Genomic DNA, 26,944 nt, shown 5'->3' with positions numbered 1-26,944 from the left:
TCTAAAGTGTACTCAGTTGTGAAAACCTTGTCTTTAATAACAGAAAGGAAGGACTAAAGCATTTCCCTCACAGACAGGGTGAAAGCAGGTTGGATTTGTGAGGATCTTGCATTACAGGAGAGGGTTTTATATCACCATTTCTTGTTGCAACAGGAGCACCTCCTCACTGAAAAGAACCTGAAATTCAGTACAAGCAAAAGCTGAGTTATCTGCTTTGACATCAGCAAAGGTGATTACATAGGGAGAACAGGGAAAGCAGGGAAAGAACAGGAACACTGAGCCTCTCAGCAGTGATGAGCAGCAACTGAGCTAGAAGGGTTTTTTTTTGAAATGCAGCTGGATATCATGATCCCAGATGAAGCAAAGACTTCTGCAGTAATCACAGCAGAACAACTACTGAAGCTGCCCCATCAAGAAGTATGCAAGGAAAGGAGAAGAGAAAAAAAAAGTAGGCAATGAAAAATTATTTGTGAAATGTTGGCAACCAACCAACCACCAAACCCACGTGCATTCCCACAAAGACAATAGGTATCATCAAGGAGCAAACTCCCAGCTGCTGGTCTCTAATCAGAAGGTGAGCAGTAATAATAATAATCAGTAATACAAAAATAATTATCTGAAGCAATAGTAATTTCTTAGATGCTGATTTATTTTTTCTACTCAGTGCACCATCCAACAGTGGAAGGGCCCATGGAGTCCCTCCTGCAAACAAAGTGGTCTAATAGTGAGACACAAAACAAATCTAGAATAACATCTGTAACATTGTGAAAAAAATGGGCAAATACATAGAAACAGCTTTTCTAGTTATTCAACTGACAGGCAGCTGTCCCCTGCAAACTAGAAGGTGGAGAATCATCTAATAAAATCTTCCCTTCATAGAAAGTTACCAAAATGCTTAAGAAATTGAACAATAATACACAATCATTTTTATTATAGCTGTATTATTAATACAGAATTAGGAGCAGCTGCTTTGTTTTTCCCATATCAGTCAAAATGGTGACAGATAAATCCACATATGGGACAATTCACATTCTACTTAAGTTAGTGAAAGTCTGGGATTAGCAGCAACTTACACAGCTCAGGCTTTTACAGTCCTCTCGTTGCTGAAAGACTGCCAGGAAAATGCCATAAAGAGGTCTGCTTTCACCCTGCAGGACCTGCAGTTTTGCATCAGGTTAAGAGGAAGAGGAACATGGCATTGCACACTTCATTAAAACAGCAGTGATGAAGCCAGGGTAAGAACAAAGAAAAACTAAGAGACAAAAAAAAAAGAGAGCTGAAAATGTTAATATAAAAGCGCTAACAACATCCACAGGACACTAAACAGCCATAATAAACTCATGCTGTAAGAGTACATCTCAAACTGTGGGCTACAATTTCTTCTTTTTGTCAGAGAAAGATTGGAGGAAGGTAGAAGGAAATCACCATAATCTAATATAGATGACATCTTTGGTAATTATTTTTAAAAAGTAAAGTGTCCTTTATCCAAACCTAACATAATAGTCTTATTTAAAATGTCACAGTAGTCCTCATAGGGGAAAAATATTTATTTTTCTCAGTTTACAGCTCTAGGCTTTGCAGAAATACTTCAATGTAACTGCATTTGAAGAGACTGAGAGCTTTTATATCCAGTATTCTCAAAACCCATCTAATATTAAACCCCAGAATGCTTTTTCAAATGTAAGCTTCTATTGCACCTGTCTGTACTCGTGATACCTACATTCACATGAAGCACAGAGAATTGATGTTAGCTTGTCCAAATAATTCATTTACACTTTTCCAAGGAGTGGGAAACAACCTGGGATTTACAAAACTACCAGTCATGTTTCAACTATTAAAAGCTTTCTTCTCTCTTCTAAGGAATGTAATTTTACATTATACACTTCTTAACAGAGAAACCCTGGCAGAAAGAACTTGCAGGTTAAATAATTCCCGTAATTCCCAGCAATCAGCCCAGGTGTATGACACTACCACAGATCTGTTTGTTTCCTCTATGCTATGTGTATACACACACACATATTTTCTGAGCAGAGAACTGACTCGTGACAACTAACTGTAGTAATGAACTCCACAACACAGGGAATTAATTTAATATTCTGTTGTGCCTCTCCCCAAGCATTCTCTAAATACAAAATGTTCCTCAAAACTCATCTTTAATGCTGAAATGTGGCTGATCTTCAGGCTTAAAGTCCAGATTGGGGCTGCCATCCTCATTCAGAATTCGCCGAGAAGTATAGCCAACAATTGGATATTTGGCTTTGTAAACATTATTGAAGATGTCATCCAGGGACTTCAATTCCTCCTCTGTGAGTCCTGTCTAAAGGAAATAGGAAAATGAAATCCTGTCTCAAAGAAACAAAAGTAGAGATATTTACATGCTTTTGTTTTTTTTAACAATGACTGTAAACCTTAGGGTCAGCTTTTGGGTTTACAGTGCAGAGCATGATGAAAAAAATTGATAGTATAGCCTGTAATTGTATTCTTTCCATTCAAATTCAGCCTTGACAAAACTTTAAGGTACTCAGGTCAAACAAGCAACAACCCACCACCAGAGCTAGCATTCACTGCCCTGTCAGGATACACCAAACTAATTGGCAAAGAAAGAGATTTACTGTCTTTGTGAGCATCTTTTTAAACAGCAGATGATTTCCCTTTTACATGCTTACAGAAGTTGTATTGTTTCCACAAATGAAAAACCTTCCTCTTGAAGGCTGTTAGCACCTTTCACGATCAGTAAATATATTTTATGTATCTAAAGAGAACTAATTTATTTTGAATTTAAATATGTGAATCAACTTACATAAATAAAAACAATTTTAAATCATCACTCATCATCTTGCATAATAATAAAAATTTGCAAAGTGAAGTTAAACTGATGGCCCATTTTCTTACTGTGTCATGTGTAAGATCTGCTGGATCCAGAGACATCTTTGCAACTCCTCTTGTTGAGTCTTTTCCAACCAAAGCATTGTATGGGGCTCCTTTTCCATAAAATTCTGTCAGATTAAAAATTTAAAAATACAGTGATGGTCTGACAATGTACAGGGTATATTCAGCCTCTATCTTTCACCAGCCTGTGAACTGAAAGCAACAACTCAAGTCTAAGACTTCTTTCCAGAACTGACTTTGGATTTCCAGCTTTTTAGGGTTATACAGCTGTTGAACTCCCTATATTGCACTCTTAAAATTCTCCTATTATTTAGGGAGTTGTGCTTTACATTCTCATGAGGTGTTTGTAAACTCCAGAATTTACAAGCCTCGGCTAATTTAGGATTTGAAGATCAACCAACCCAACACGTACACCCAGACAAGGTTAGTACAAACACAGTAACAAGCCATTAGCTTATTTATGATGACACCAAGGCAAGTGCCTCAGACATAAGACCTTCATGGGTCCCTTCAAACTTTTTATAGCAAATCTGGATTAAGTAGCAGGAGTCCAAATTAAAACATCTGCAGTTCTCAGGGAGGGCACAGACAGCAAGGGGTGTGAATACCTTGCACGAAAGGAAAAGATGCATTGGCTGTAGTCACCCATTCCTCACACAGGGCACCAATTGACAGTGGTGTCAGACTGACTGCGGCTGGCAATCAGTTATCCTATAGGCAAAACCTTCCTACCTTTTCTCTGAACCCTTTCCCATGGGCAGCACCACATAACATAGACTCCTTCCCTCCTTAGTCTTTCTTCTGCAGGACCAGCTAACTCCTTCATGTCCCTTACACAGCCACCTAAACCTGTCTGTCCCTGCATAGCATCTTGCTTTTTCTGTCCCTTACACAACCACGTGACTCTGCCTCCTCACAACACAACCAGCAGGCTCCAACTCCTTCTCAACCAGCTAACCCACTCTTTTATAACACCCATCTTCACTGTGACCCATTAAGGGCAGGGCTGTTCCCACTATTTGGTAATTAATACAGCTACAATTCATTGGGGGAGATTGCCTTCAGCACTATCTCTATTCTCTTACAAACTGTCCTCCCACAAAGATGCAGCTGCTGCAGTGTTGATATTGTACAGTGGGCACATCTACATTAGCTTTGATCTGCTCAGTTCAGGGCAATAAAATCGAAGCTGTAGCTTCCATGTGGCCTGGTCCCATATATGGCAAGGACTCAGGGATCTGGGAAGTGTCTTCCAGTTTTCCTTACCAGTGCCCAAGCTACCTGGATGATGATGGCTTGTCCGTCTACATGTTATAATCTCAGACCAGTGTAAGTTCTAGACAAAACCTTAGTAGGGAAACTGTCAGAGGAAGAAAATCAAGTTTTTTAGAAGAGGAAAAAGTGTATCTTTTTGTTGCAGTTGAACTGCAGGCTTCCAACACATGGGGAATATTTAAAAACAAATGACTGAATAAGAACATGAAAGCAAAGCAGACAGCAGAGAAGAACACTAACCTTTTCCAGAGGTGACATCAAACACTACTCCCTTCACTGCCAGGTAGATGGGCTGTCCTTCCTGGAGAGAAAGCCACCAATACATCCTCAGCACTTAAGCACAGGCAAAATACAGTTAGTTTTAGCTGTGAAATCCACAAGCTCTCAGGACACAAATTCTTTGTTGTATGTTTACTCTTGTTATACCACCATACACGTACCTTCTCTGGACATTCTTTGCTTGTGCTTTAAACTGCCCCTAATATTCTTATTTAACCATCAGCAATGAGAGAATTTTTTTAATCTAAACAGCATGCCCATGGAAGACATGGAAGACCTTTTTGCAAATCACCTTTTGTTTGCACATTAGTCTGTTTGAACATTGTCAACCTTTCTATTCCTAATGCAGATGGATATTGCTCAAAATAAAAGGGCATGTGGCCAACAGCATTGATTAAGAAACAAATATAAATAATACATAAACACACGTAAATCTGATCTGGTGATATCTGTTTTACTTAATATGCCAATGCTTCTGCTTTGTGTTTTATACATAAGGTGTAATTTTAGTCAGACATTGGTTAGTTTTTTCAAAGTATCTAGAGAACACCCTGAGAAGGTCAGACAGCAAGTATTTCAAAAGAGAAGCAGATGTGTATCAATACAGGACTCAATAGTTTTGACTCTGGAGTTCTGCTGGGGCTTCTGAATCACAGTAAGCTAAACACTCCTAAATTAAAACCATCTTGTTATTTTGATAATCTTGGGGTTTAAAAAGGCAAAGAAAAAGAAAAGTACATGGTTTAATGAATTACTGAGAGAAGAAATTAACTTTGTCTCCAGCCCATGGTAATCTGAAATTGTCGGGCAGGAGCACCTTGCCAAGCAGGGAGCCAGTAAAATGGGCACATGGCACCCAATTATCTAATTGTGTGTGCAGCATCAACCCCGGCAGCCGCCAGCCGAACCGAGGGGCAGAGGCTGGAGCACACGGGTGCCTGCAAACTTCACACAGGCTGCTGCCCAAGAAGCAAGAGATGCCCGGAAGGACAGGGAGGCAGGGATCGCGGGGCAGCACAGCGGCAGAACACGATGAAACCCGAGCTTCTCGGCGGTTCCAGGGCGCCGAGCGCCAGGGCAGGCGGCAGCGCCAGGGTGTGCGGGCCCGGCCCGGCCCCGGCGCAGAGCGGTGGCCCGGCCCTACCTGGTGCCCGTCGTATCTGGCCAGCTCGGGCTCGGTGAAGAGCCGAACGGGGGCTTCGGCAGGCGGCTTGAAGCGCAGCTCGGGCTCGGCGCTGGCGGCCGGCAGCAGCAGGAGCGGCAGCAGGCAGAGCAGCAGGCAGGGCAGCGGGCCTCGGGCCGAAGCGCCCGCCATGCCGCGGAGCGCGCACCGCCCCCGGCCTGCGGCCCGGCCTGAGGCCCGCGGAGGGAGCGGGGTGGGACCGCACTTAAGGGAACAGCGGGAACGGCGCTGAGGGGGATGGCGGAAAGCGCTCGGCCTGCGGAAAAGGAGCTTATCGCGCTCCAGCACTGCCTGGAAGGAGGCTGCAGCCAGGTGCTGGTCTGCCTCTTCTCACGGGTAACCATCCGTAGGACAAGGGGAAATAGCCTCAGGTTGTGCCAGGGAGGTTTAGATTGGATATTAGGGAAAACTTCTTCACAGAAAGGGTTCTCAGGCGCTGGAACAGGCTGCCCCGGGCAGCGGTGGAGTCATCATCGCTGGAGGTATTTAAAAGAAACATGGATGTGGCATCTAAGGACGGGGTTTAGAGATGGACTTGGCAGCACCATAACAGATACCTCATAATAAAAGATTTCTCAATTTTCCTCCTTCTTCCCCTCTTGAAATTTCTTTGCTAGCTGTTTTCAATGTTTATTCACAAAAACAGCTCACACAGTGCAGGCTTCGTCTTTGAGACATAAAAAAACCCAGGCTTAAAAATTTTTAGCCTAAGAATAGGCTAAATAGGAATTTTTCAGATTACATGTTTTCCCTATGCTATAAATATGACATGGGGGAACACTGGGGACTGTCAGAAGAATAAGCTTGATGTTATCATTCTATATAGAATTAAGAAAATTAGAAACTTTCTACAGTTCAGAAGCAAATATCACATCCCTTGCTGCAGTGCTGACGAGTAAGGATCTGAAGGATTTAAAGCCTGGGTGTTTGATCCTGCAGCACTCTTCCTAATTTCAGTGCCGCAATTCAAATGTACAATAGGATTGTTATTGCTAAAGGACTTCAAATATTGGTTATTATATTACTAGGCGTGGGCCTTAGGCAGAGGGAAATGATCTACTCAGCAGGGACTCCCTTACAAAGTTGCATCTCAATGCAAAAAAAAAAAATGTTGCACATGCTTTTTCTTGATGATGAAACATTGACAATTACTTCCACGCTGGGGAAGAAAAAAAACAACAACAACAAAAAATAAGCTGTGTAGGTATATTGTGGCCACGTGGCTCGTGAACCAGCCCTTACATGGTTTTGGTTTTTATTTTCCTGCAGTGCCCCAGTGCTGCGGGCACAGTGTGGGTGGGTCAGCCCAGGCGTCCTGCAGGAGCTCTGTCTGCTGGCCAAGCGCGCCCGGGTTCCGGTGTTCCGATAACAAAAAATAAAAATAAAAATTAAAAGGGTAATGTTTTGTGCAGCTTGGGGGGAGCCGGCTTTCCCAGTCTGGCTCGTGCTTGTGTTAGCAGAGTCTGCGTTGCGAAGCAGAAAAGCCTCATCTCCCCATGAGTGCCTCTCAGGAGGGAGAGATGTTCTTACAAGCCTCCCCAAAAGCCCCTTTCGAGCAGCCGGACGGCAGCGCCGTGCCCGGACTACGTCTCCCGGCAGCCCCGGCAAGGGGCGGGCACCGGCCGGGGACGGGAAGGGCCGGGGCGGGCGGCTCGGGGGTCCCGGCGGCGCTTGCGTGGCCCTGCCCGGGCGGGGCAGCTCGGCCCGGCCCGGCTCGGCTCGGCTCGGCTCGGCTCGGCTCGGTCCGGCTCGGCTCGGTCCGGCCCGGCTCGGCCCGTGGCTGCCCCGCCCCGTGCGGTGCCGGCGGGCGCTGCCCGGCCCCGCGGCGCCGCTCCCGCCGATGCTATGCCAAAGCCGGAGGTGTCCGCATCCTACCAGGAGGTACGGGGGGCCGGGCAGGGCTGGCCGCCTGGCGAGCGGGGACAGCCGGCGCTGGGTGTCTGGGGCGTCCGGCGGCAGCTGCGCTCGGCAGAAACGAGCGGGTGGGTGGCTCGGGTGCGCGCAGTTCCGTGCTGTACCTTTGAACGGGGTTAAAATAGTGGGCAGCGGCTGTTTCGGGTGTGTGAGGTGGCTACTGCTGGCCTCTGTGGCTGGGGCTTGGTAAGAAGGGGATGATTTGTTGGCTGTGAGAAATGACTTGGGTACCAGAGCTCCCGCTTCCGAAACTGAAGGACGCTTTATCACACTGCCAAAAGCCCGAGGCAGCGCCTGGTTTGCATATCAATGTACAGGCTCAGCAGCCCGACTTCCTTGCTCGTTCCTATCTCTCCTAGTAGACACCAGCAATTCGTGCCAGGTTCAGCCGCGGTAGAGAGTTACAGCAGAGCACTTTTGTTTGTATCTTGCAGGCAAAAGGAATTTTCCTTTTTATTTAACTTCCTCTACGCGTGATGGGTAGATGTGGCTCAGTTTTAATGCACTCTAATTTAGTGTGGTACAGTCTGTTTAGTTTCAGCTTCTGGTTTTCTTGCCAGGCTAGAAGGCATTGGAAGGTGATGAATCAGCAGATCAGCGAAAGGCCTGTATGAAGAAGTTCTCCTTTTATTTAAGGGAGTTTTGTCCACTAGGAGGGTTTTAGCCTCCTTGTGTGCTTGTACCTAGGAGAGAGTAAATGAAGCTGCATTAGTGCCTGAAGTGCAGATGGATGCATGGATGTTGCATGTTATGTTTCCACCTTAAGTAACAGTCACTGACACTGCTCTGTATGTTTGGGTTTATCCCAAGCTGTGGCAGGTGTCAAGATAGACTGTGTGTCTAAGTGCAGCACCTGTGTGTCCACTCATTCTTCAGCACCTGCAGCCGTCTCTGTTGCTTCTGCCCCTGGCAGGGAGGCTCAAATGGCTGGACTTGCCTTTTCTGAACTTCTCTTTGTCCAGTGCCTTTCTGTGTGCAGGACTGAAAAAGAATGGCTGGGACATGGGCAGGTTCCTGCTGTTGTTTCTCCCTCGGCTGCGTGTGCTGAACCCAGAGGAATGCTGAGTGAAGGTCTGTTTCATGCTCTTCCTGCCCTTGACATCCTGTCCTGTCTCTGCATCCTACTGCAGCCTTAACCACTCTGCAATCTGATTGGCACCACGTTTCACCCCTTTATCAAAAATGCCGCGTAGGAAGGGCTGGCCTGTGAGGGTGAATCTGGTTGGTGTGCTCCAGGTTCGCTGTTGGAAGAATCCCTAAATCCAAGAGGAGTGACAGGTGGATTCAGCTGTGCTGCAGTAATGCTGTGCTGGCTTCCCAGTCACTGGGATACTGTAGCCGGGTGTGTGTGAGGTGTTGGGTTCGTAGATCTGTGCTGCCTTGCCTTGTAGAGTCAGGGTGCTGTGTGCTGCTCAGAACACAGTGGCTGGGCCATGCACTGCTCTGGGGTCTTGGTGATCCCTTCAGGTGTTCAGTATCTGCAGTAAAATATAGTTGGTTTTAGGGAGCAGGTCTTACACTTCGACCTACTTACTGCATCTAAAGCAATGTTAGTAGTCCTGCTCTGGCCTGGCTGTCCTTTGTGCGTGAAAATCTTGTGAAACATTGTGAACAGAGATAAGAAAACATAATTGCATATTGTTTGGGATTTTTTGGTTTGTTTCTAAGGAGTGCTGATAGGTTGTGTTTTCTGAGTTTATCACAGCAATCATTTAGATTGGGAATTACCTCTAAGATAATTTTTCTTCCACTTGTTGAAGAAAATTACTGTAGGTCCTCTTGAGAGGATAGGAAATGTTGCTTGTTTTGTTATTTTTAAAACTTGTGTTGGGATCTCCTTGCCATCAGGAATAAAATTTATTTACCCTCCCAATAACCTCAGTCAATGAAGTGCCTGTACCTACGGAAGTCAGCTGAGGAGCTGCAGTGACTTTGTAACTTACATTTGTTGGATCAGCTCTGGTACAAGCAATTCAGATAAGTATAATTGGAACTGGTTTCTTAGCTGTTTTAGTGTAACTAATACAAGAGGTTCAGTGAGTACTTTTCTTGTGTCAGCTTATTTTGGGTCACATAAACAAACAGGACCGGCATGTTTCTACAAAAAGGAGCAGAGTTTTTATTTTCCCTTATTTTAGGGTGATATTTGAAAAAGGTATCTTCAGTTGGACCCTGGTAAGTCTTGCACATGAGCTGAGTTTTTAACCTACAAGTTACCTGTTCACTTCTTGCCTCATGCTATGGGAAATCATGCTTTATTTATGTACTAAGTATTTAAAAACAGCTGGGTAACTGCTTTCATCTTGCTTTGCGTGGTGGAAATGAATAGAGAAATACAGCAGGAGGTGATGGAGGCTTTACGTCAGACTTTGAAGACATAAAATGAGTGGACTCTTTCCTAACAGGTGCTAATGATGATCTGGGAATTAAAATTGGGCGAAATAAAAGCACTCCCTTATGGATACATGCACATTACTGTTGTGTAAGTTAGGGGTGTATGGTTTAATAGCATTCAGTGCTGCTGCAGCATTAACTCTGCCCCCATTTTCCTTGAAACAGGAACAAAGCTAATGTGATGTGCTGCAAGCTCACACCTTGGTCTGCACTGGTGTAATCCCTGTGTCAGTCCCCACCTCGAAAGAAAACCTGGAAAGCATACAAGGGATACTTTATAATTTATATTTTATAATGTATAAAAGCTGTAGTGCTTTGCAATGTCATGTGAGGCGTATCTGATGTGACAAGCTTCTGACTCTGATGGAAGTGGCCTGGCAGTTTGAGCCCAGAGCTCTGAATAACAAAACAAGAAAACATCTGGTCTCTGTTGGTGTTTCAGAAACACTGGCAGACTAATTAGTTGCATAACCACTAATAAATAATAATCTGCACAGTGAGATCAAATAAGGACCAGAAATATAGAGATGCTTGACTGCTGTCTCATAATGACCCAGCCATCTGTGTGGCTAAGATTGTATTTCAGTGCCTTGCCTTAGCACCCGTCAAAATGCATCTCATGCTTTTTGTACCTCTTTATTAAGAAGTGCTAATGCTCTGTTTGCTGGTATGTGCTGTGGTTTCTTTATGCCTAAAAATATATTCTTCAGTGACAGAATGAAGTTCCTGCTTGTCAGAGAACACTGTCCTAATTGCAGGATTAAATTGCGTTGGAGCTGCTGGGGAGATAATTACTTTGGACTTGAATGGAAAGGTGATGTTATTGTTGAAGCAGCAGGGTAGAAGTAAGGGCAAGTCACTTAATTTTTGGCTCTAAGTCTACAGAAGCGTGGCTTTTGTCTTGTGAACAAGTGGAACAGATGTTGGATGCTCTTGGACTGGGGGCATGTTTTTGTGTGTTTGGTTAGTTGGAGCCTCTTTTATTTGTACCATAGAAATTCCAACAATTGCAAGTTGAGAGCATGTTTGGAAATTGAACCACTGTTTTAACTACACAGCTGAGTGAAGATGTGGAGCGAGTATCTGAAAATCCAACAGAGGAGAGAGAAGGAGATATGGAAGTTCATGAAGATTCCAGCTCTGTTATTTTACCAGGTGAGAACTATTGACCCAAAAATTCCTGATTTTTAGGGCCTGTTAGTTGCTGCTGTTCATGGTATTGGTTGTTTTGGTTTTGTTATTTTATTGCACTTCTAAAAGTAAACAAAACACTAATTTCACTGCTTATTTCACTTCACTAATTTCACTTACTTATTTTATGTAACTCAGTACTGATGGAAAGCCAAGGAGGTTTTTCCAAGGATTGATATAAGAATATTTCTTTGTCAGGAACTGTGTTAATCAAAACAGGTTCAGCACATCTGACTCTGAGGTAGCTTAGTATGTCGTCTTCCTTTATGTTGTGTCTCGCCTGAGTGGTAGTGGGTTGCAGGCAGAGTCTGTGACAGATTTATGTGAGCAAGATGCAATATTGAATAGGTACTTTTAAATAGATTCTTAGACTGTTCAGGCTGCTTTTGAAGCAGTGCTAAATGGGCTTATTGCAGCTCAGGTGTGGGCACTGGGGTTAGCCAGCCTGAAAGGAGCATGGCCTAAATGCCTCGCAGCTGTTCAAGACATATTTGTTTCAGCAGTGCAATTTTATGCATATTATTGTCCTAATTGCCTTGGTTGCCATCTCCTGGCATGTGACTTGCCCATGGACATTTGTAAGTGGTTTTATGTGCAACAGGGTTCACTAAAAGGCTCGTGTTCACTGTGGGAAGGCACAAACAACAAGCTGTAGTGCTGCAGAGCAGCCTGTGGCATGGCCTGAGAGGGCCTTTAAATGAAATGTTCATCAAATGACACCACACAGAACAGTCAGCAGGAAGCAGCATGGCTGCTTATCGCCTTTCTTGCGTTGAGTTTTAACATAAAATTTTGTATGTTCAGCTGTATATCGCTCATGACAAAACATGATGTGTGACTCAAGAGTACAAGAACCTTTTCCTTAGAAGTATTGCCAGAAGAAATGGCAAATGCAGGGAGTATGGGTAAAGCAGTGTCTGTGAGTGAGTGAGACTACTGTGAAGATCTAAGGAGAACAAGGTTTGATTCTGGGAGAATTGGATCAGTCTCTTTCTAGCTGTAATTGGAAGAATCCTTCTATTAAAATTTTTAACATGCAGAAGGAATTATGAACTAGAGAGTAACAAATATCTAGTGACTTCTACCATGGTGGATATACAATGCATAGAGCTAGGCATGAGCATTAGAATATTAAATCACTCCACTGATGTTTATGCTGAGTGTGTGTAAGAATCACTTCAGACTGGAAGTAGGGGGAAAGGAGTTGGCTTTTTTCCCAGAACCCAAGATTGACCATCAACAGACTTTCTTGTGAACTTTAAACTTTGTTTCTCAGCTGTCCTTGAAAATAAACTTTGTTTCCTACCTGTAGTGGCCTTAAGCAGAGTGCCAAATTCTGGCATGTGAAAAGGAGGCACAATCTTAGGTTGATTACACCTCTTGAGGAGGAAGCATCTGCCTGGCTGATCATCAAAACCAGAATTAACTGTGGTTTCTTGTGGGGGCAGTTTCTTAAGTCAAGCTGAGTTTGAGGCTTATTTTCCTCTCACATGATTGATCTTTAAATAAAAATTCAGCAAAAATATCTGCATTTTTAAAGTGCCAATCCATATTCTGTTTGTTTCCAGATGGTGAACTGGGTACCACTACCCCTTCTTTGCGTTTCAGCAAGACCTGCCTGAAGAATGTTTTTTCAGTAATTCTCCTGTTTATTTATCTGCTGCTCATGGCTGTAGCTGTGTTCCTTGTCTACCAAACCATCAGTGACTTCAGGGAGAAGCTCAAGCACCCAGTGATGTCTGTCACTTACAAGGAAGTGTCCTTTTATGATGCACCTGGTAAGAGCAGTAACAAGCAAAATAAGTTCTTGTTCATGTTTTTCTTGGATTGTTTTAAATTTTTGGTGTCTCTGGAGCCCAGTGTGCATATAGTACTTTGACCCAGGTCTTTCATTTCCTCGCTTTTTAATCTAAAGTTGTGTTGACTTTGCACAGAAATATTAACATTGTACAGGAGATTTTTGGGAGCTTTCATGCCAATAACATGAATGCCAGGAACTGTGGAGAATTACAACACTTCATAGATAAGAACTGTTTTCTGACTCTAGAATGAGTTTCTTTTACAGGAGACAGATAATTCCTTTTGGAAACATTCCCTAAACTGTATCATTCAAACAAAGTAACACATAGGATGTGTATTGGGAGCTCAGTGCTGCACTGGACTATGAGATGCCATTCACAGTAAAGAAGGGGAATTTCTCAAACCAACCACAAAATAACCACAATGCCACTTTCTACTTCCACCCTGCCTTGTTTACAACGTGGTATTACGTCAGTAGGCAATGAAAATGTGATGTGACTGCAGGGAACAATGTTGGCATAAAAATGCAGTGTAGCAGCAGAAACTATTGCAGTTTGCAGGAGGAATTGCTCCACAGGAGCATTTTTTAATGGTGAGTTCTGTTGTTATTATTCTTTTTAATTGTCCAGCAGCCATTTGTAAGTAGAGCCATGGTAGCAAATGCAGCTCAGTCAATCATCAGTGAGTTTCCAGTTAAACAATAACACTTCTATTTGAAGTATTAACACATTTTCCAAATACCCACTTCCATAGTTGTGGCTGAAAGGTGTTTTGAGTTGTTGCCATATTACTGTAGTTGTTTTTTCTCTATGGCCAGTTAGGCCCAGCTCTGGAAGTAGTGCCTAATGTTTGGACCATATGAATCTGACTGTAAGAGCAAACAAACTCAAGCTTTCCCCTCCCCTTTTTTTTTTTCCCCTTATGAGCTCTTCATATAGCAACAAGAAGAAAATAAGCAGATTTTAAATAAGCAGAGCAGCATACATATAAATCCAAAAGTATTGTTGGAGATCCCTGAGATCAGAGAACCTAAATCAATGTAGTCCTTTATTATATTGCTCTGTTAAAATGATGAGATGGCAAGTTGCAATCATGGAGCTCTGAAGAAAGGAATAAAGCATTTGATATATGCTGAGTGCTTTGACATCTCACATTTTGGTGGGCAGGTCATCTCAGCTGTGAGTGAATTATATCTAATCAATCACTCTTTTTTTTTTTTTTTAAGTTTAACTGGATTATTTTCTAGCAAGTTTGTTAACAATAATAAACATGGCATAGGTGGAGTAAAAGGATTTTGAAGTTTGGCTCTTGAATTTTGCTAGCCTTCCAAAGCTGAGGTGGTCGAGGTTGTTTGAATGCACTGTTGGACTGAAACAGGAGGTTTATAGCATATGTGGGTTTCCATCCAGGTGGAGTAGTTGCCTGCCCTACCCAGTGATGTAAATAATAAGGGATGGCAGCAGTTAGTGAATGTTTGATGGCTTTGATTTTTATCATGATGTCATATTCAGTTAACAGAAGATGCTGTATTCTGAAGAGCATCTTTTCACTTCTATTAGCTCAGCCAGTGATCTTTGATCTGTCATGTATGTATGGTATGGTATGTACATTATTTCCAATTAACACTTGACATATTAAATGCTGGTATCTGAAAACTAAAGCACTATATGTGCCGTTTGATGGCCCCTAACATATTTTACAGATTTATCTGGGGTTGAAAGAGACTGATGGATTAGCTGCTGGCTTGTGGGAAGACTAGGGAAGCTTGGTAACTTCTATGAACCTTGAATTATTGTAACAGAATATGAACCCTGATTTTTTTCCAATGCACTGTGGGGATTCTGTCCTGATGCAGTTGGTGCTTTTGTCCTGCTCCAGAAAAATGTGGAAGCGCATGGTTTAATTTGATTGTTTTGTGGCATCTTAAGGATAGCTCCGTATCCCATAAATTCCAGAATGAAAATCTATGTCTGCAGGAAAGAAGTCAGTGCTCTCCAATGTTTTTTCTCCCCAAACAGGTATTGCCTTTTACCCAGGCAGGGCTCGGCTGCTCAGCTGCAAACATCATTACTACGATCACATTCCACCTCTGATAAATCCAGGTCAGCCAGGAGATATTGAATGCACCACTCAGAGGATCAACTACACAGATCCTTTTACTAATCAAACTATGGTAATAACAATATAATAGAACAAAGCTTATTCAGTGTGGGTTTTCTCCTTGTAATCTTGTTGGAAAGTAAAAATATGTACTACGTGCTGTAAAAAAATCCTTGCTTCTGGTTTGGATTTCTCATAAGCCATCTGTCATTTTGTTTTCAGATATGTAAAAGACCCCAGTCAGTGTATATATGTGTTATGGAAGATCAGCTGTCCTGTGGGTGTGTGCAGCACAAAACCCTTAATGGGATAAAATAAGTAATTTTTCACAGTGAAACTCTCACTTCATTCTTCTCCTACATGAACTGGGAAGCATTTTCCTTGATATTGTAAACCTAGCTTTGATTGAAAGCAGTATCAGTATCCATTAAAGGAGGACAGCTAATCTCTTTTTTTTATGTTTGCTGGGAATTCATACATGAATTCCTGCTGGGAATTGCATATCATGTCTGTCACACTTGGAAGAATCTTAAATGGGCACCACATGTTTCATTACACTGAACTGCTTTTAGCCAGCAAGACGAGTGATTGAGTACATTGAGTGATAGTCTGTCTTAAATTGCCCTTAGAAGTGCAGGGAAGCTTGCTTCTGTATAAACAAATGTCCAAAACTCACAAATGACCATATTTAATACTCAAATATTAATATTTAAACACTGAATCTTGATTTAAAGACCTTTTTAAACTAAAAGAAGGGACTCAAGTGGCGTTCTTGTTAGGTATTTTAATAGATGCGTATTTAGTAGCAGCCAATGAACTCTCAGTGTGTATTAGATTTCCATAGAGTATTAGTGCCAGATGGCAAATTAATGAACAGGAAATGAGGATTCCTTTGCTCCTCTCACCATATCTGTTTGCTTACAGAAGTATGCTTTGGTTGTTCAAGGCCCTCGTGATGTGAAGAAAAGGGAACTGGTGTTTTTGCAGTTCCATTTAAATGAAACAGACCAAGATTTTAGTGCCATTGATTACCTGCTGTTTTCATCTTTCCAAGAGTTTGTCAGCAGGTATGTAAAGGGGGGGAAATGAGCCTGTGGCTGCATTGAACTTGCTGTCACAATACTTGTGAAAGCAGGGCTTTTCTAGTAAAAATCAGGCAGGCTTGCAGGCTTTTATGATTTTTAAAAATATTTGGACTATGTTGATGCTCTTTCATGCCTTTGTTTACTAATATGACCTTTAAAAAATGTATTGAGGGCTTTTTCAGTGACAAAAACCTGTTCTTCAGCTGTGCTTAAACTATTTGCTGCTGCATGTTCTAAAAGCTTGGAGTTTGTGCTGGCTTCCTGCTGTCTGCTGCTGTGGGTGATCAGGAAGTGTGCTGTCTTGGGTACGGTGTCAGGGAAGTGCACCAAGAATACGAATATTTCTGTATGATTTGGGATTTTTTTAAAGCAATTACAATGAAGGTCAGATCCCTAGATTGCTATGTTGTGATTTCATTGAAAGATTAACTCTGTTTATTTGCCTTACTGGCTTAATTTAATATTCAACAGAATGATGTAAATTCATATATAGGATTTTCATAATTGCTTTGTGTTGGTTTGACATTGGTATCATTGGAGTATCTAATCAGCCTTCTAATTTCAGCAAGAATGGAATTAGTCCTGTCTTGAACTTTCTTGAAAGACCTGCTCTTTTTCCTACCTTTTGAGAATAAATTTCATACTTCAGAGTTTAATTTAAATTCAATAATGTTCTTCTCTCTGAGATCCAGATTAAAAGTTAGTCAAGAAGTATCAGTCATAGTGACACCTGATAGAAAGCCTTAATTTGATAATAGATGCTCATTGAAAAAGGGACAGGGAATAGAGGACCTATGCAGAACAAAATTAGGTGAGGGAAGGAAGAGAACAGATTTTATTGTAGCAAGGCCTTCTCAGAGGCTTGGACACGGTCATACTGATGCTTTTCAAATGGATCAAATACTGGAAGTGTTCAGACACGATACCTCTGGGTGGCCAAAGACCAGTTAGCTGCATTTGCCTTTTACAAAGCATTTCTACTTCAGTGAAGACATCCTAAGTCTTTAACTATTTTCTGTAACTGTACTGAAAAATCTCATAAAATGCTAATGTTCTCCATATTTTGGGCATTGATATTTTAGGGTGAGAGAATACCAGTTAAGAGTGGTGGTGTAGAAGGTGCTGCTTGTTCCTTATGTTGTTTTTGTCTGGTTTTATGGCTTGTGCTCTGGTTAGAAACGCTTACAGTGGGACCAATTGCAGCAAGGTGCTCAGCTCTTTCTAGACTGCCAGACACAAATACTGCCACAGACCACCCCTGGTGTTGCACCTGGCTCGGGGCAGGATGAACAGCTCAGTCTGTACATCCTCAGGCCTTGGAAGCCACATGGGAAATGGGGATGTTTGTTTGGGGATGCATCCTTTGTGCTCGCTTGAGGCAGGTAATAGGAATGGGAGTTAAAACTGGTTTTGAACTAACCCAGGTGAATGGTAACATTGGCAAGGGGATGAAGGCCTTACTGGTACATGGTCTGCATGTCTAGATGGAATACAGGAAAATACAGCTGTGGGCAAGAGGCCAGTGGTGTCTTTTTTTTGGAGGCAGCATCCTCCAAAACTTGATACAAATGGTGTGGCTTCTCTTGCTCAGTACTGTGTTTGCTGTCCTGGCATGAACTGGCTGAGCTCAGGGAAGGTTGGGAGTTTATGCTTCACCTGACTATGAAAAGTGCATGTGAAACAGCACTGTGTATATGGAGAGCACTCATTCTGTCCAGCTTCCAGCAGAAGAGAAAATAGAAATTATTTTTTGTTCATCAGCAAATGCTAAATTTAGCCGATGGGAAGTCTGGATTAAGACATCTGTAGAAACTGTTGTGTGTCCTTCCATACAGCCTCTGAAAAATTCAATTACTGGCCTCTGTTAACTACTTTTCCTGACAAAGCGTCTCACTGGTTATGAGAGCCCAGAATAACCCTGTGCCCAGAAGTTCATGCACAGTGTTATCACAGGTGCCACAAGCAATAAAAAAATGGCATCTAAGGACTTGTATCTTTAAGAGATTTTTTGTGGTGTAGTAAGTGCTGAGGACTCAAGCAAGGTCCAGTTGTTTCTGTCAAGGGCTTTATTCTCTGCAGCTCTTCTGTTAAAATTGGATCAGACTCCATGAAACTGGCACTGCTCACTGGTTTTGTTCTGGTCTCCACAGAACACTGCTGCACTGTGTGCTGTTGTTTGCCTCTGAGCTAGAGGGAGATGCTGCTGGCTTCTTTTTAATTTTCTTTTTTTTTAAGGTAGTGGCAGCTGCTGTCTGTACCATATTAATTGGAGGGAGCGAAATAATGAAACCCTTGCGAATTACCCAAAATGTGTTGCTAAAAATACAAGTTCCTCTTCTGAACTGTGGTTAGGATAATGCATAGGGTTCAGAAGAAAATCCTCGGAATATACTCCTGACGAAACTATTGTTAGTGCAGCATGTCAAATAACTTATGGCCTTGTGAAATGATGAATACCAGTGTGAACAGATCAGAGATTATTTAAATGTCTAAACAAAGCTCCACATTCATATCTCTGATCTGGATTGCTGCATGCAGAGAAATACAACATAGAAGGATTGAGACTTTTGGTACCACATCAACCTTTATTAGATGCCATGGCTGCTTAACAGTTTCCTGCTCTGGGGAAACACAAAAGCAATAAACACAGATTGGGTTTGAATCATCAGTGGGTTTGGCTCTTGCTGTTGCATTGGAATCTGCTGGTGAGATGTTCTAAACTTCTCTGGCTCTCATGGGGTGGTCCATAGACACTGCAGCACTACAGCCCAGTCTAGAAATAGTGACTCCCACACATCAGAAAAAAGAGAAAGAAAAAAAGGAAAAAAAACCCCAAACAGCAACAAAAAAGAGGTGTAGCCTGTGTGGGTTGTCTGTCTTTGGTGTAAAGAGGGAATTAAAAGAAACTGCCTGAAGAACTGTTTTTCAGCTTAAAATCCTTTTCCTGTCTTGTGTTCACTTGGTGGTGTGTGGTTTTAAAGCTGTGTTATTTGCCCTCTTCTATAATTTGTGCAAAGTTTGTGCCCCTCTGCTGTGCTCCTCCTTTCCACTCCCTTTTTTCCCCCACTCACTCTGCAGCAGTGGTCTGGATTATGGAGATGCCTCTCAGATCACTTCTCCAAAGATATTATTAATCCTTCTTTTTCAAGCCTACAATTACTGTCGAAGGCAAAGCACACTGCTGCTGTCTGCCTACCATGGAAGTTGTGGCTGTAACATTCAGCTCTGTGTCATAACTTCCTGCCTCATTTTTCCATGTTGGCTTGGAAAGCTTTTCTGGGATGCTGTATTTAGCCAGACATTAGGCATATGACTGGCTGGCAGAGTGCTAATTATGTATGTTCCTCTTGAGTGTCAAAGCACTCTGGTGCTCCCCTGTGCTGTCCCCTCAGCTGCTGCTCTGCCCACATCCCAAGGGGGGAAGCAGTTGTTGGATTAGGTGTTCCTGTGTCGCTGGTTTGCTCTGGTGAGGAGCAGGCAGGCTGTGGGCTTTGTCCTTAGGCTCTGCCCACATCTTTCCTCTGTGAGGTAGAGAAGTGCCATCCTGTTGGGGTCACAAAATAAGCCCCTCATGTCAAAATAAAGATATTCCTAACTTCCTAGAATACTCTGGGAACAGCATCTGTCTTGATAGGTAGCAAAGCGTGTTAGTTTTTCTTTCCAGAAGCCCTTCTCTTTTCTGTGCATGTGCACAGTGGAATTCTGTGTTTCAGTCCATTGCCTGAAGCCCTGACTTGAGAGAATGGCTTTGCTGGGTTTTGCTTTCCCATGGACACGTGTGTATTCATCTTTTAAGCCTGAGCAGGTGGTGTGGTACAGAGTGGCCATCAATGTGGTATTTATATCAGTGCAGTCCTTTTGGTCCTTGTAGGCAAGACACCTTGGTCTGTAGAAAGAAAAGAAACCCTGTGTTTGAAAACTAAGAAAAAAAGACAGGAAAACTGCAAGTCCAGTCAGTGCTGGACAAATCTTCCTGATTGGCCTGTTCTGGGACAAGAGCTTGCTTCTTCACCTCTGCTTTACTTCTTTACTTCTTTGCATTTTTCTCCTGAAAAGCCAAAACACCTTCATCTCCTAAAAGACCCAGTCATGCACACCTTCTGCCTTAAAAGCAAAGAACACTCTTTTCCCTTCTCCTAGGTTAATGGATTTATGCTGGATCAAAACCCTCCCCCTTCTTTTAAGAACCAACATACCCTGCCATATCTCTGCAACCTGAAATCTATCTTAGTAAAAATAGCCTTTAATTATTCATGACTTCTCACAGTGGTTTACACCTTCTTCTCAAATGAAATCTTATTGGAAAAGTGGCTGCAGGGCTTATTTCACAGGTATGACATGAAAATGGCTGAAATCACAGTACTGAGGAGCTCCAAGTAAATAGCATGGTCAATTCACTATGTCCTGTGCAGCTGGTAGAGAAGAGATGGAGACCAGATATGCCTTAAAGCTACCTCTTTACTACTTGCAGCATGAGGGGGGCTGGAAGCCTTAAAGGTTTACAGTCACAGTATTAAAAACAAAACCCCAATTGAAACACAGGAAGCAATCCTGCTGTTCTGTGGGCTGCAGATTTCTGTGATTGCATATTGGGAAAACAGCTATGTTACTGCAGGTGGGAGCCTTACACCAAAGCTATGGTGTTTCCAAAATAATAGGAATATCCTGAATAGAAATTCTGAGGCATTTTAAGGATGTCTGCATTGCAAGTGGTTTATTTGGCAACCAGAAATGAGGTGAAGCACCCTGTCTTTCCTCCAGGCTCTTCCTGCTCTCTCTTGCTTCTTAACTTGGTGATGAGTTGTTTCCTGAGGTGCTGGCTCTGCTCCTGTCTGTCCCAGAGGTGACAGATGAGCAGAGCTGAACTCCCTGTGAGGCAGAACAATCCCTACAGGCAGGCAGAACTCCAGTGCCATAGGCACCAGGTAAGTCCTCTGCAGTTAAGGATGCACCAGTGAAGTGCTAATGAAATTAGCACATTAATGAAATTAATGAAAACATCACTACACTCAATGTTTTAGATGTGTTGAATTTAGCAGATGGAGAATGAAAGGAATTGTGAACATAGTTTGAAGTGCCTGTAGGTCTGACTTTCTCCTGCCTACAGTGCTTGGTTTGGTCAATAAAATAATGCTCTTTTTCCTGTAGTCCAGAAAAAGCAAAATTCATGAAGGACTGTGAAAGTTCATACTCCAGCTGGAAGTTTTCTGCAGGCTTCCGAACTTGGGTCAAGATGTCCTTGGTCAAGACAAAAGAAGAAGATGGTAGTGAGACTGTTGAATTCAAACAAGAGGTAAAAAAAAGAAAATAAGTACTCATAAGGCTTTGGGAGTTTGTTTTTTGTTTCATTGCATCCATGATGCCCTTTGCACTGAGCAGTTTTGTCTATAGTTGCTCACACTGTTTCTCAGCAAGGAGGAATTTTGTAAAAGTGTAAACGTCTTGATGTGCTCAGCTGCTGGTATGGCCTCATGACACAGCTCAGGAAAATATCTCCTACCAGGGAGGCCAGAAATCCAGGCCTCAAATGGGTTATGACACTTGTAGTCTGAGGTAAGGGTCCCAAGGGACTGACACAGAAATATTAACATAGCTACCTACAGTTCAAGGTGGAGAACAATTGACAAAGGAATTGTCTAAATAACAGCTTCTGTTGGAAAGAGGTATTGTTTAGGTTGCCACTGATGCTAGGATGAGGAGATAAACATAAGCCTTTGTAGCATTCTCAACTCTTTTTGTTTGGGTTTGGAATTTTTAGCTGCTGAGTGTCCTTAGAAACACAGAGTACCTTCACTTTTTGCATTATTTACGACTAGAAAATATGCAGGTGGAAGATGCAAACTTACCTAGAGAGGAAATGAGCTTGACTTTCATTCCTGTTCTGTTCCCATTAATGCATAGGGAAATAATTGTGTTTTGAGTTTTTGCTTCCAGTGTGGTTGGAAAGGAAGTGTCTCATCAGTGGTGAGAAATGAGAATTTTAAGAGCTGTCATTTGGTACTCTTGGAAAGAGTCTTCTGGGGGGAGAAAAATGAAGCAGAATCTTCAGTTCTATCTTTAGTTCTCACAGTTAGGTGTTATGTGGAACAGTCCTAAGGCAAGAGCAGATCTGTGACTGTGAAGGGGGTACACTCCTACTCCACTAGAGGAGGACATGAGGCACCTCTCAGACTCATGCAGGTCCCAAAGTAATGCCTTGGTTTGGAAGAGAGGAAAGAATGCATCAGTCTGCTGCTGCCTTGTAAACACTGGTAGCAGCTGTCTGTCCTTCATCACCTACAGCTCTGTATTATTTGCCATTTGGCAAATACTTTACCAATACAGGATTTTTGAAAGTCCTCTTTTGTGTGCCCCAGTCTAACAGGTTTGCTGGTTTGGATTTTCTGTTTGTTTTGTGGGTTTGTTTATTTGTTTTTAATAAAACCTAAAAAACAGGCATCAGATCCCTATTAATAATACAGTAGAAATTGAAACAGCTTGGACATAAATTGCACTTGCTTTGTTTGACAGTACAACATCTGCTCAAATTGCACCAGGAAGTCCATTAGCCTTTCAAATCCAAACCTGAGAGCTGGCATACCAGAAAGATGGATACAAATAATAGGTCAAACAGAACAGTCAGTCACTTTGCTAACTAGCCCAGCAGTCATTCATTTGTATTTTCTGCCTTTCCCATTGCCTTCATTTAGCCCTGTGTACTGTTTGTTTCCTGGTGTGCAGTTTTCTTGGATGAGTGTGGTTGGGGCACTGGTACCCTGCAATAAGGAAATGAGCTGTAGAAGTGTGGTGCAAGTCTGCAGCAAAGGTGTTTGACCAGAAACCAGGAGGTGGGGAAGCTCCACATGCTCTGAGTGGTTCTAGCTCCTGCTTTTGCTTGTCTGCAGCCTAAAATCTGTTCAGGGCTGGGACCGTGGAGAAGACTGAGAGAAACCCTGAGGTATCTGGAAAGAAATTGCACCATGGTAGATCAGAGGCTCTTGTGGCAGATCTTCCCCATACAATGGGAAGACTTGTAAGGAGATGAAGAGAGTGGTCTGCTTAGAGACTTCCAGCTCAGCCATCCTCTACCTGGAAAACTGGGCTCACAAAATGTGGAAAAAGCATGTTCTTCCATCATCTGTCTCATCTCTACGTCACAAGCCTGAAACAAAGTCACAGTGCTGCTAGATTGCTTTCAGTGCAGAATTAAACAGGACAAACAGCAGTACTCTCCTCTGTGCACACTAAGATGTAAACACTCTTTTGAGGTTTGGAGAAGTCCTTCCACCACTGTGCTTTCCTGAGGTCACTGTGTGGCTCTTGGGCAGTTTGTGTTGTCTCCAAGGAGCAGGAGTCAGTTCAAACTGTGTTGGTTACTGCCTGTGTAAAAACCCTGTGTAGTTCCCCCGCTAGGCTGGGGGCAGGTGGTACAATACAAGTATTTTCCCCAGGGCCTGATGTCTTAGTATTTTCCTGGTTGTGGTTCTTGAGACTCTGGTTTCATGTGGCTGTTACACAGTCTAGTATCCTAACGCAGTTCCCTGTTGGAATTGTGTTACAGCTCTCTGCTGGGCAGCATTAGTTTCAAGTGGTGACCTAGTTAATGGGCAGTATTGGAAGTATGGGTTTGGTTGTTAACACCTGGGCTTCTTTCCTTCCATGTTCATTCTGCACTTGCTGTAACGTTCTAGTTTATTCTACAACACATTTTCAAATAGAAGGAATCCTCCTGCTATCATTATGTGGTTCTTTGGAAAATGAAACTAATTTAATGGGCATTCATGAGAACTTTCCAAATGCAAGTAAATGGATTTTGGAAATTGTCCCCTCTTGAGAAGCAATGTAGAAATGGTATTGTAGTGTGATACTGAGTTAGAAATAGAAAAATAGTATGAACAGAAGGAGGAAACTGCCCTTGCCATATTTTGGCAGCCCATTGCTCTAGGTAGAAGAGAAAGGCTGTGGTAGAAGTCCTTAGTGTGGTATTTTCATCTTCTTACAGGCCTTTGCTGTTGCACAGAAAACTCATTGTACTGCTGAAGAAAGTAACCTGCACTTTTCTTTCCCTCTCCCCAGACCAGTGTGGTTAACTACATTGACCAGAGAACTAAACCAAGGAGTGACCAGCTGTTCTTTGTGGTGTTTGAATGGAAAGATCCTTTCATACAGACAGTTCAGGACGTGAGTAACCCACTAGTCCCTTCTTGAATCACTGTCTGACTCTGCATGCTCGTGGTTTGTGCATGTGTGCACTTGCCTTTGTTACCTCACTTCAAGAAGAAATGCAGAGAAAAGTGAGAATATTTGTGAAATTCCAGTGTAGGCTCTTCCTTATGGCCAGTAATGCATTCTGTGTGGAGGTCAGGACCATCTGATGCTTTTCCTTGGGCTGCTTGCAGCTAGAGGTACACGTAGCTAAGCAAAGCACCTGTCCTCCTGTGTTCTAGCAAAGGGTAGCTTCAGGTCAGGGCTAAACTTTTTGCTTAAATAAGTCTGCTTGGGTAATCTGATTTAATGACTTTTTTTATTAATTGACAAGAAACCTAGGCTGAAATAAGAATAATAAAAATAGCCTGGTATATTTTTTATCCATTATTAGAATAAAATATGGTATTATAGTTACCCAACAACTAAGGTCCAGCAGCAGCAAAATCTACAGTGTTGGTGTTTCTTTGCCCAAAACCAAATGAGTGTCAATGCAGACTGTGTGGGACAGGAGTTGGTCCTTTGCACTCCTGCACTCCCAGCAGAACTCAGGCACCTCCTCGGTCTTTAGAGCCCAGTCCTATTCCCACACCTCTCACTCCTCTCTACCTATGTGGAATCAGATGAGGGGACTAATATTTGTCATCTCTTTCAGATTATCACAGCAAATCCCTGGAACATGATTGCTCTTCTTTGTGGTATCTTTCTGGCCCTGTTTAAGGCAGCAGATTTTGCTAAGTTAAGTGTTAAGTGGATGATCAAAATACGGAGAAGGCATCTGAAGAGGACTCGTCAAGTAACGAACCACATAAGCTGAGACTAAGATTGCCTTTTAACTGTTCATAGCAGGAGGGATAGAAAATAACTGGAATAAACAGCAATCAGCAATTAAAGCTGAAAACCAGGTATGTTTTCTTCCAGAGAGATGCTGGCTGGAGAAACCACCTACTGAACTGGCCTTGGAACAGCAGAAGGAGCTAACTCTAGGACAAGTCTAACAAACTCACGCTTTTGTAGTCGAAGTTTAACAAGTTTACCTCAATGTATGGAGGAATCAGGGGGAAAGGAGGGAACTCACTAATGTTCAGAAAGTCATCACTGTTGTAAATTGTGAAAAAGTGGACAGTGTTTGAATGTTTCTCCTTTAGTTTCTGCATCAGCTGTGAGCTGCTCCCATAGCACAGTCACTGCCTTGATGGTGCTTAGTGGAAGGTAAAGTACTCTGGAAACATCCTGGCCTTTCTTCTCCAAAGTATGTTTTAAAACAAAATACACTGGAATTCTATTACATGTCATCTTTAAATCAAAACACAATGACTTTAATATTAAAATATACTTCAAATAATCTGTTGTGTGCCTTCTTTGAAAGTACCTGCTCTCAGGTTTGGAAGAGCTTCACAGGAGGAAAAGGAGTGTCATGGTATGAGGATGAGGTGAAAACCACTGATCAGTCCAGCCCAAAGCAAACTCAAGCAACAGGACAACCTGGGGAGCTGAGCTGGTGGCTGATAGCAGAGTCTGTCTCAGGCTGTTGTTTATGCCTCTTTCTGGCAGTCTTTCCTAAGGAAGTGAAAAATAGTCTTTCATCAGCAGGGCACAGAACTGTGATTCTCTGTTCTACAGGGAATGCCTGCTCACCAACGCTGCTGGGGTGCTGGTGTCTTTTTCTTCCTTATAAGTCCCTTGTTAGTTGAGATGCCTGACTTGGCCGTGTGGAGTCTACAGGGAGCAGGGCACCACTGTGTGTTTGCTCTGAAGGCTTTGCTGCAAGGATGCCAACTCATAGTTTGCTTCTTCCTTCCTCTTCCAGCAGAGGAGGAGTAACTGTATCAAAACTACCCCCTCACCTTTCTTCCTTGTTTTTGGCATCTGAGGAAGCTTTTTGGGACAAAATTTCTTTCAGCTAGCTTCCAGAGCAAATTAAGGCACTGCACTGACCAGACAGCCTTGAACAGGGGAGCAACAACTTACTGTAATGAGATAAAGTAGTAGCACTGGCTGTTTGGGGGAAAATGTTTAATCAGGGGACAAAGATGTTTGTATGGAGAACAGATGGAGAAAGGTGGGGTCCAGTCCTCACCTTCAGTATCACAATGATGGCTCCTGAACTGCTCAGCAAGGGAATGAGATTAAACTGGACAAGACCAGCAAAGGCCAAACACTGCATGGTTGAAGCAAGAAGAGCTACTCCATCTCTGGGTGATGTGGAGCAGGATAGAAACTAGGCAGGGGCTGGGGGATGGATAAAACCCCCTACATTCAACCTTTCCTCATCGAGAAACCCCCCCACTGCCTTTGCTATCAAACAGCCTATGCTATGACAACTGAGCTTTCTTGCTGCCTGCCAAAGGAATACCCCACTGTTCCTTGAACACATGATATTACAGCAGCCATTGCTTGGATTTTACAAGGAAAAAAAAAAAAAAAAGGAAAATTAGAAACAATTTGAACCAGTTCTGATGGATCCACTTTTTTCTTTTTTGCTAATGAAGTCAGAGATGCTAAGTTGGAAGACAACATAGCTGCAGCTGTGGGGTGAGTAGAAAGCATAGTTAAATAAAGGATAAACTCCTTTTTGCAGTATGCACCATCTTTTTCCTCCCAATAAACTCGCACAGCAGTCCACTTCAGTCACTACATCTCAGCTGTC

General features: G+C 42.7%; 2 protein-coding genes across 6 annotated transcripts; one reads left to right on the top strand and one right to left on the bottom strand.

Annotated features, from left to right (window-relative positions):
* Positions 1-628: 628 nt before the first annotated feature.
* Positions 629-6,125, bottom strand: NENF (neudesin neurotrophic factor). Its single transcript, XM_023923306.2, has 4 exons — positions 5,588-6,125; positions 4,405-4,465; positions 2,893-2,996; positions 629-2,317 (listed from the first exon to the last, which is right to left on the bottom strand). Exons 1-4 carry the CDS (start codon positions 5,756-5,758, stop codon positions 2,141-2,143), a joined length of 513 nt encoding a protein of 170 aa, XP_023779074.2. The 5' UTR covers positions 5,759-6,125; the 3' UTR covers positions 629-2,140.
* A 1,173-nt stretch (positions 6,126-7,298) lies between these two features.
* On the top strand, positions 7,299-25,639 carry PACC1 (proton activated chloride channel 1). 5 transcript variants are annotated; one of them, XM_086878623.1, is made up of 9 exons: positions 7,404-7,507; positions 8,101-8,148; positions 10,993-11,089; positions 12,694-12,903; positions 14,944-15,098; positions 15,950-16,092; positions 21,259-21,403; positions 24,166-24,270; positions 24,950-25,639. In XM_086878623.1, exons 1-9 carry the CDS (start codon positions 7,472-7,474, stop codon positions 25,109-25,111), a joined length of 1,101 nt encoding a protein of 366 aa, XP_086734749.1. In that variant the 5' UTR covers positions 7,404-7,471; the 3' UTR covers positions 25,112-25,639. The 5 variants fall into 5 exon arrangements, with proteins under 5 accessions (XP_023778583.1, XP_023778584.1, XP_086734749.1 ...); XM_023922815.2 differs by lacking the exon at positions 8,101-8,148 and having other exon boundaries at positions 7,299-7,507; XM_023922816.2 differs by lacking the exon at positions 8,101-8,148 and having other exon boundaries at positions 7,306-7,507; positions 10,930-11,089.
* Positions 25,640-26,944: the final 1,305 nt, after the last annotated feature.

This window comes from Cyanistes caeruleus, chromosome 2, assembly GCF_971803275.1.
Source record: "Cyanistes caeruleus chromosome 2, bCyaCae1.hap1.1, whole genome shotgun sequence".
NCBI classification, from domain to species: Eukaryota; Metazoa; Chordata; class Aves; order Passeriformes; family Paridae; genus Cyanistes; species Cyanistes caeruleus.
The sequence above is the reverse complement of the archived record's forward strand: the minus strand, read 5'-3'. Positions and strand labels throughout refer to the sequence as shown.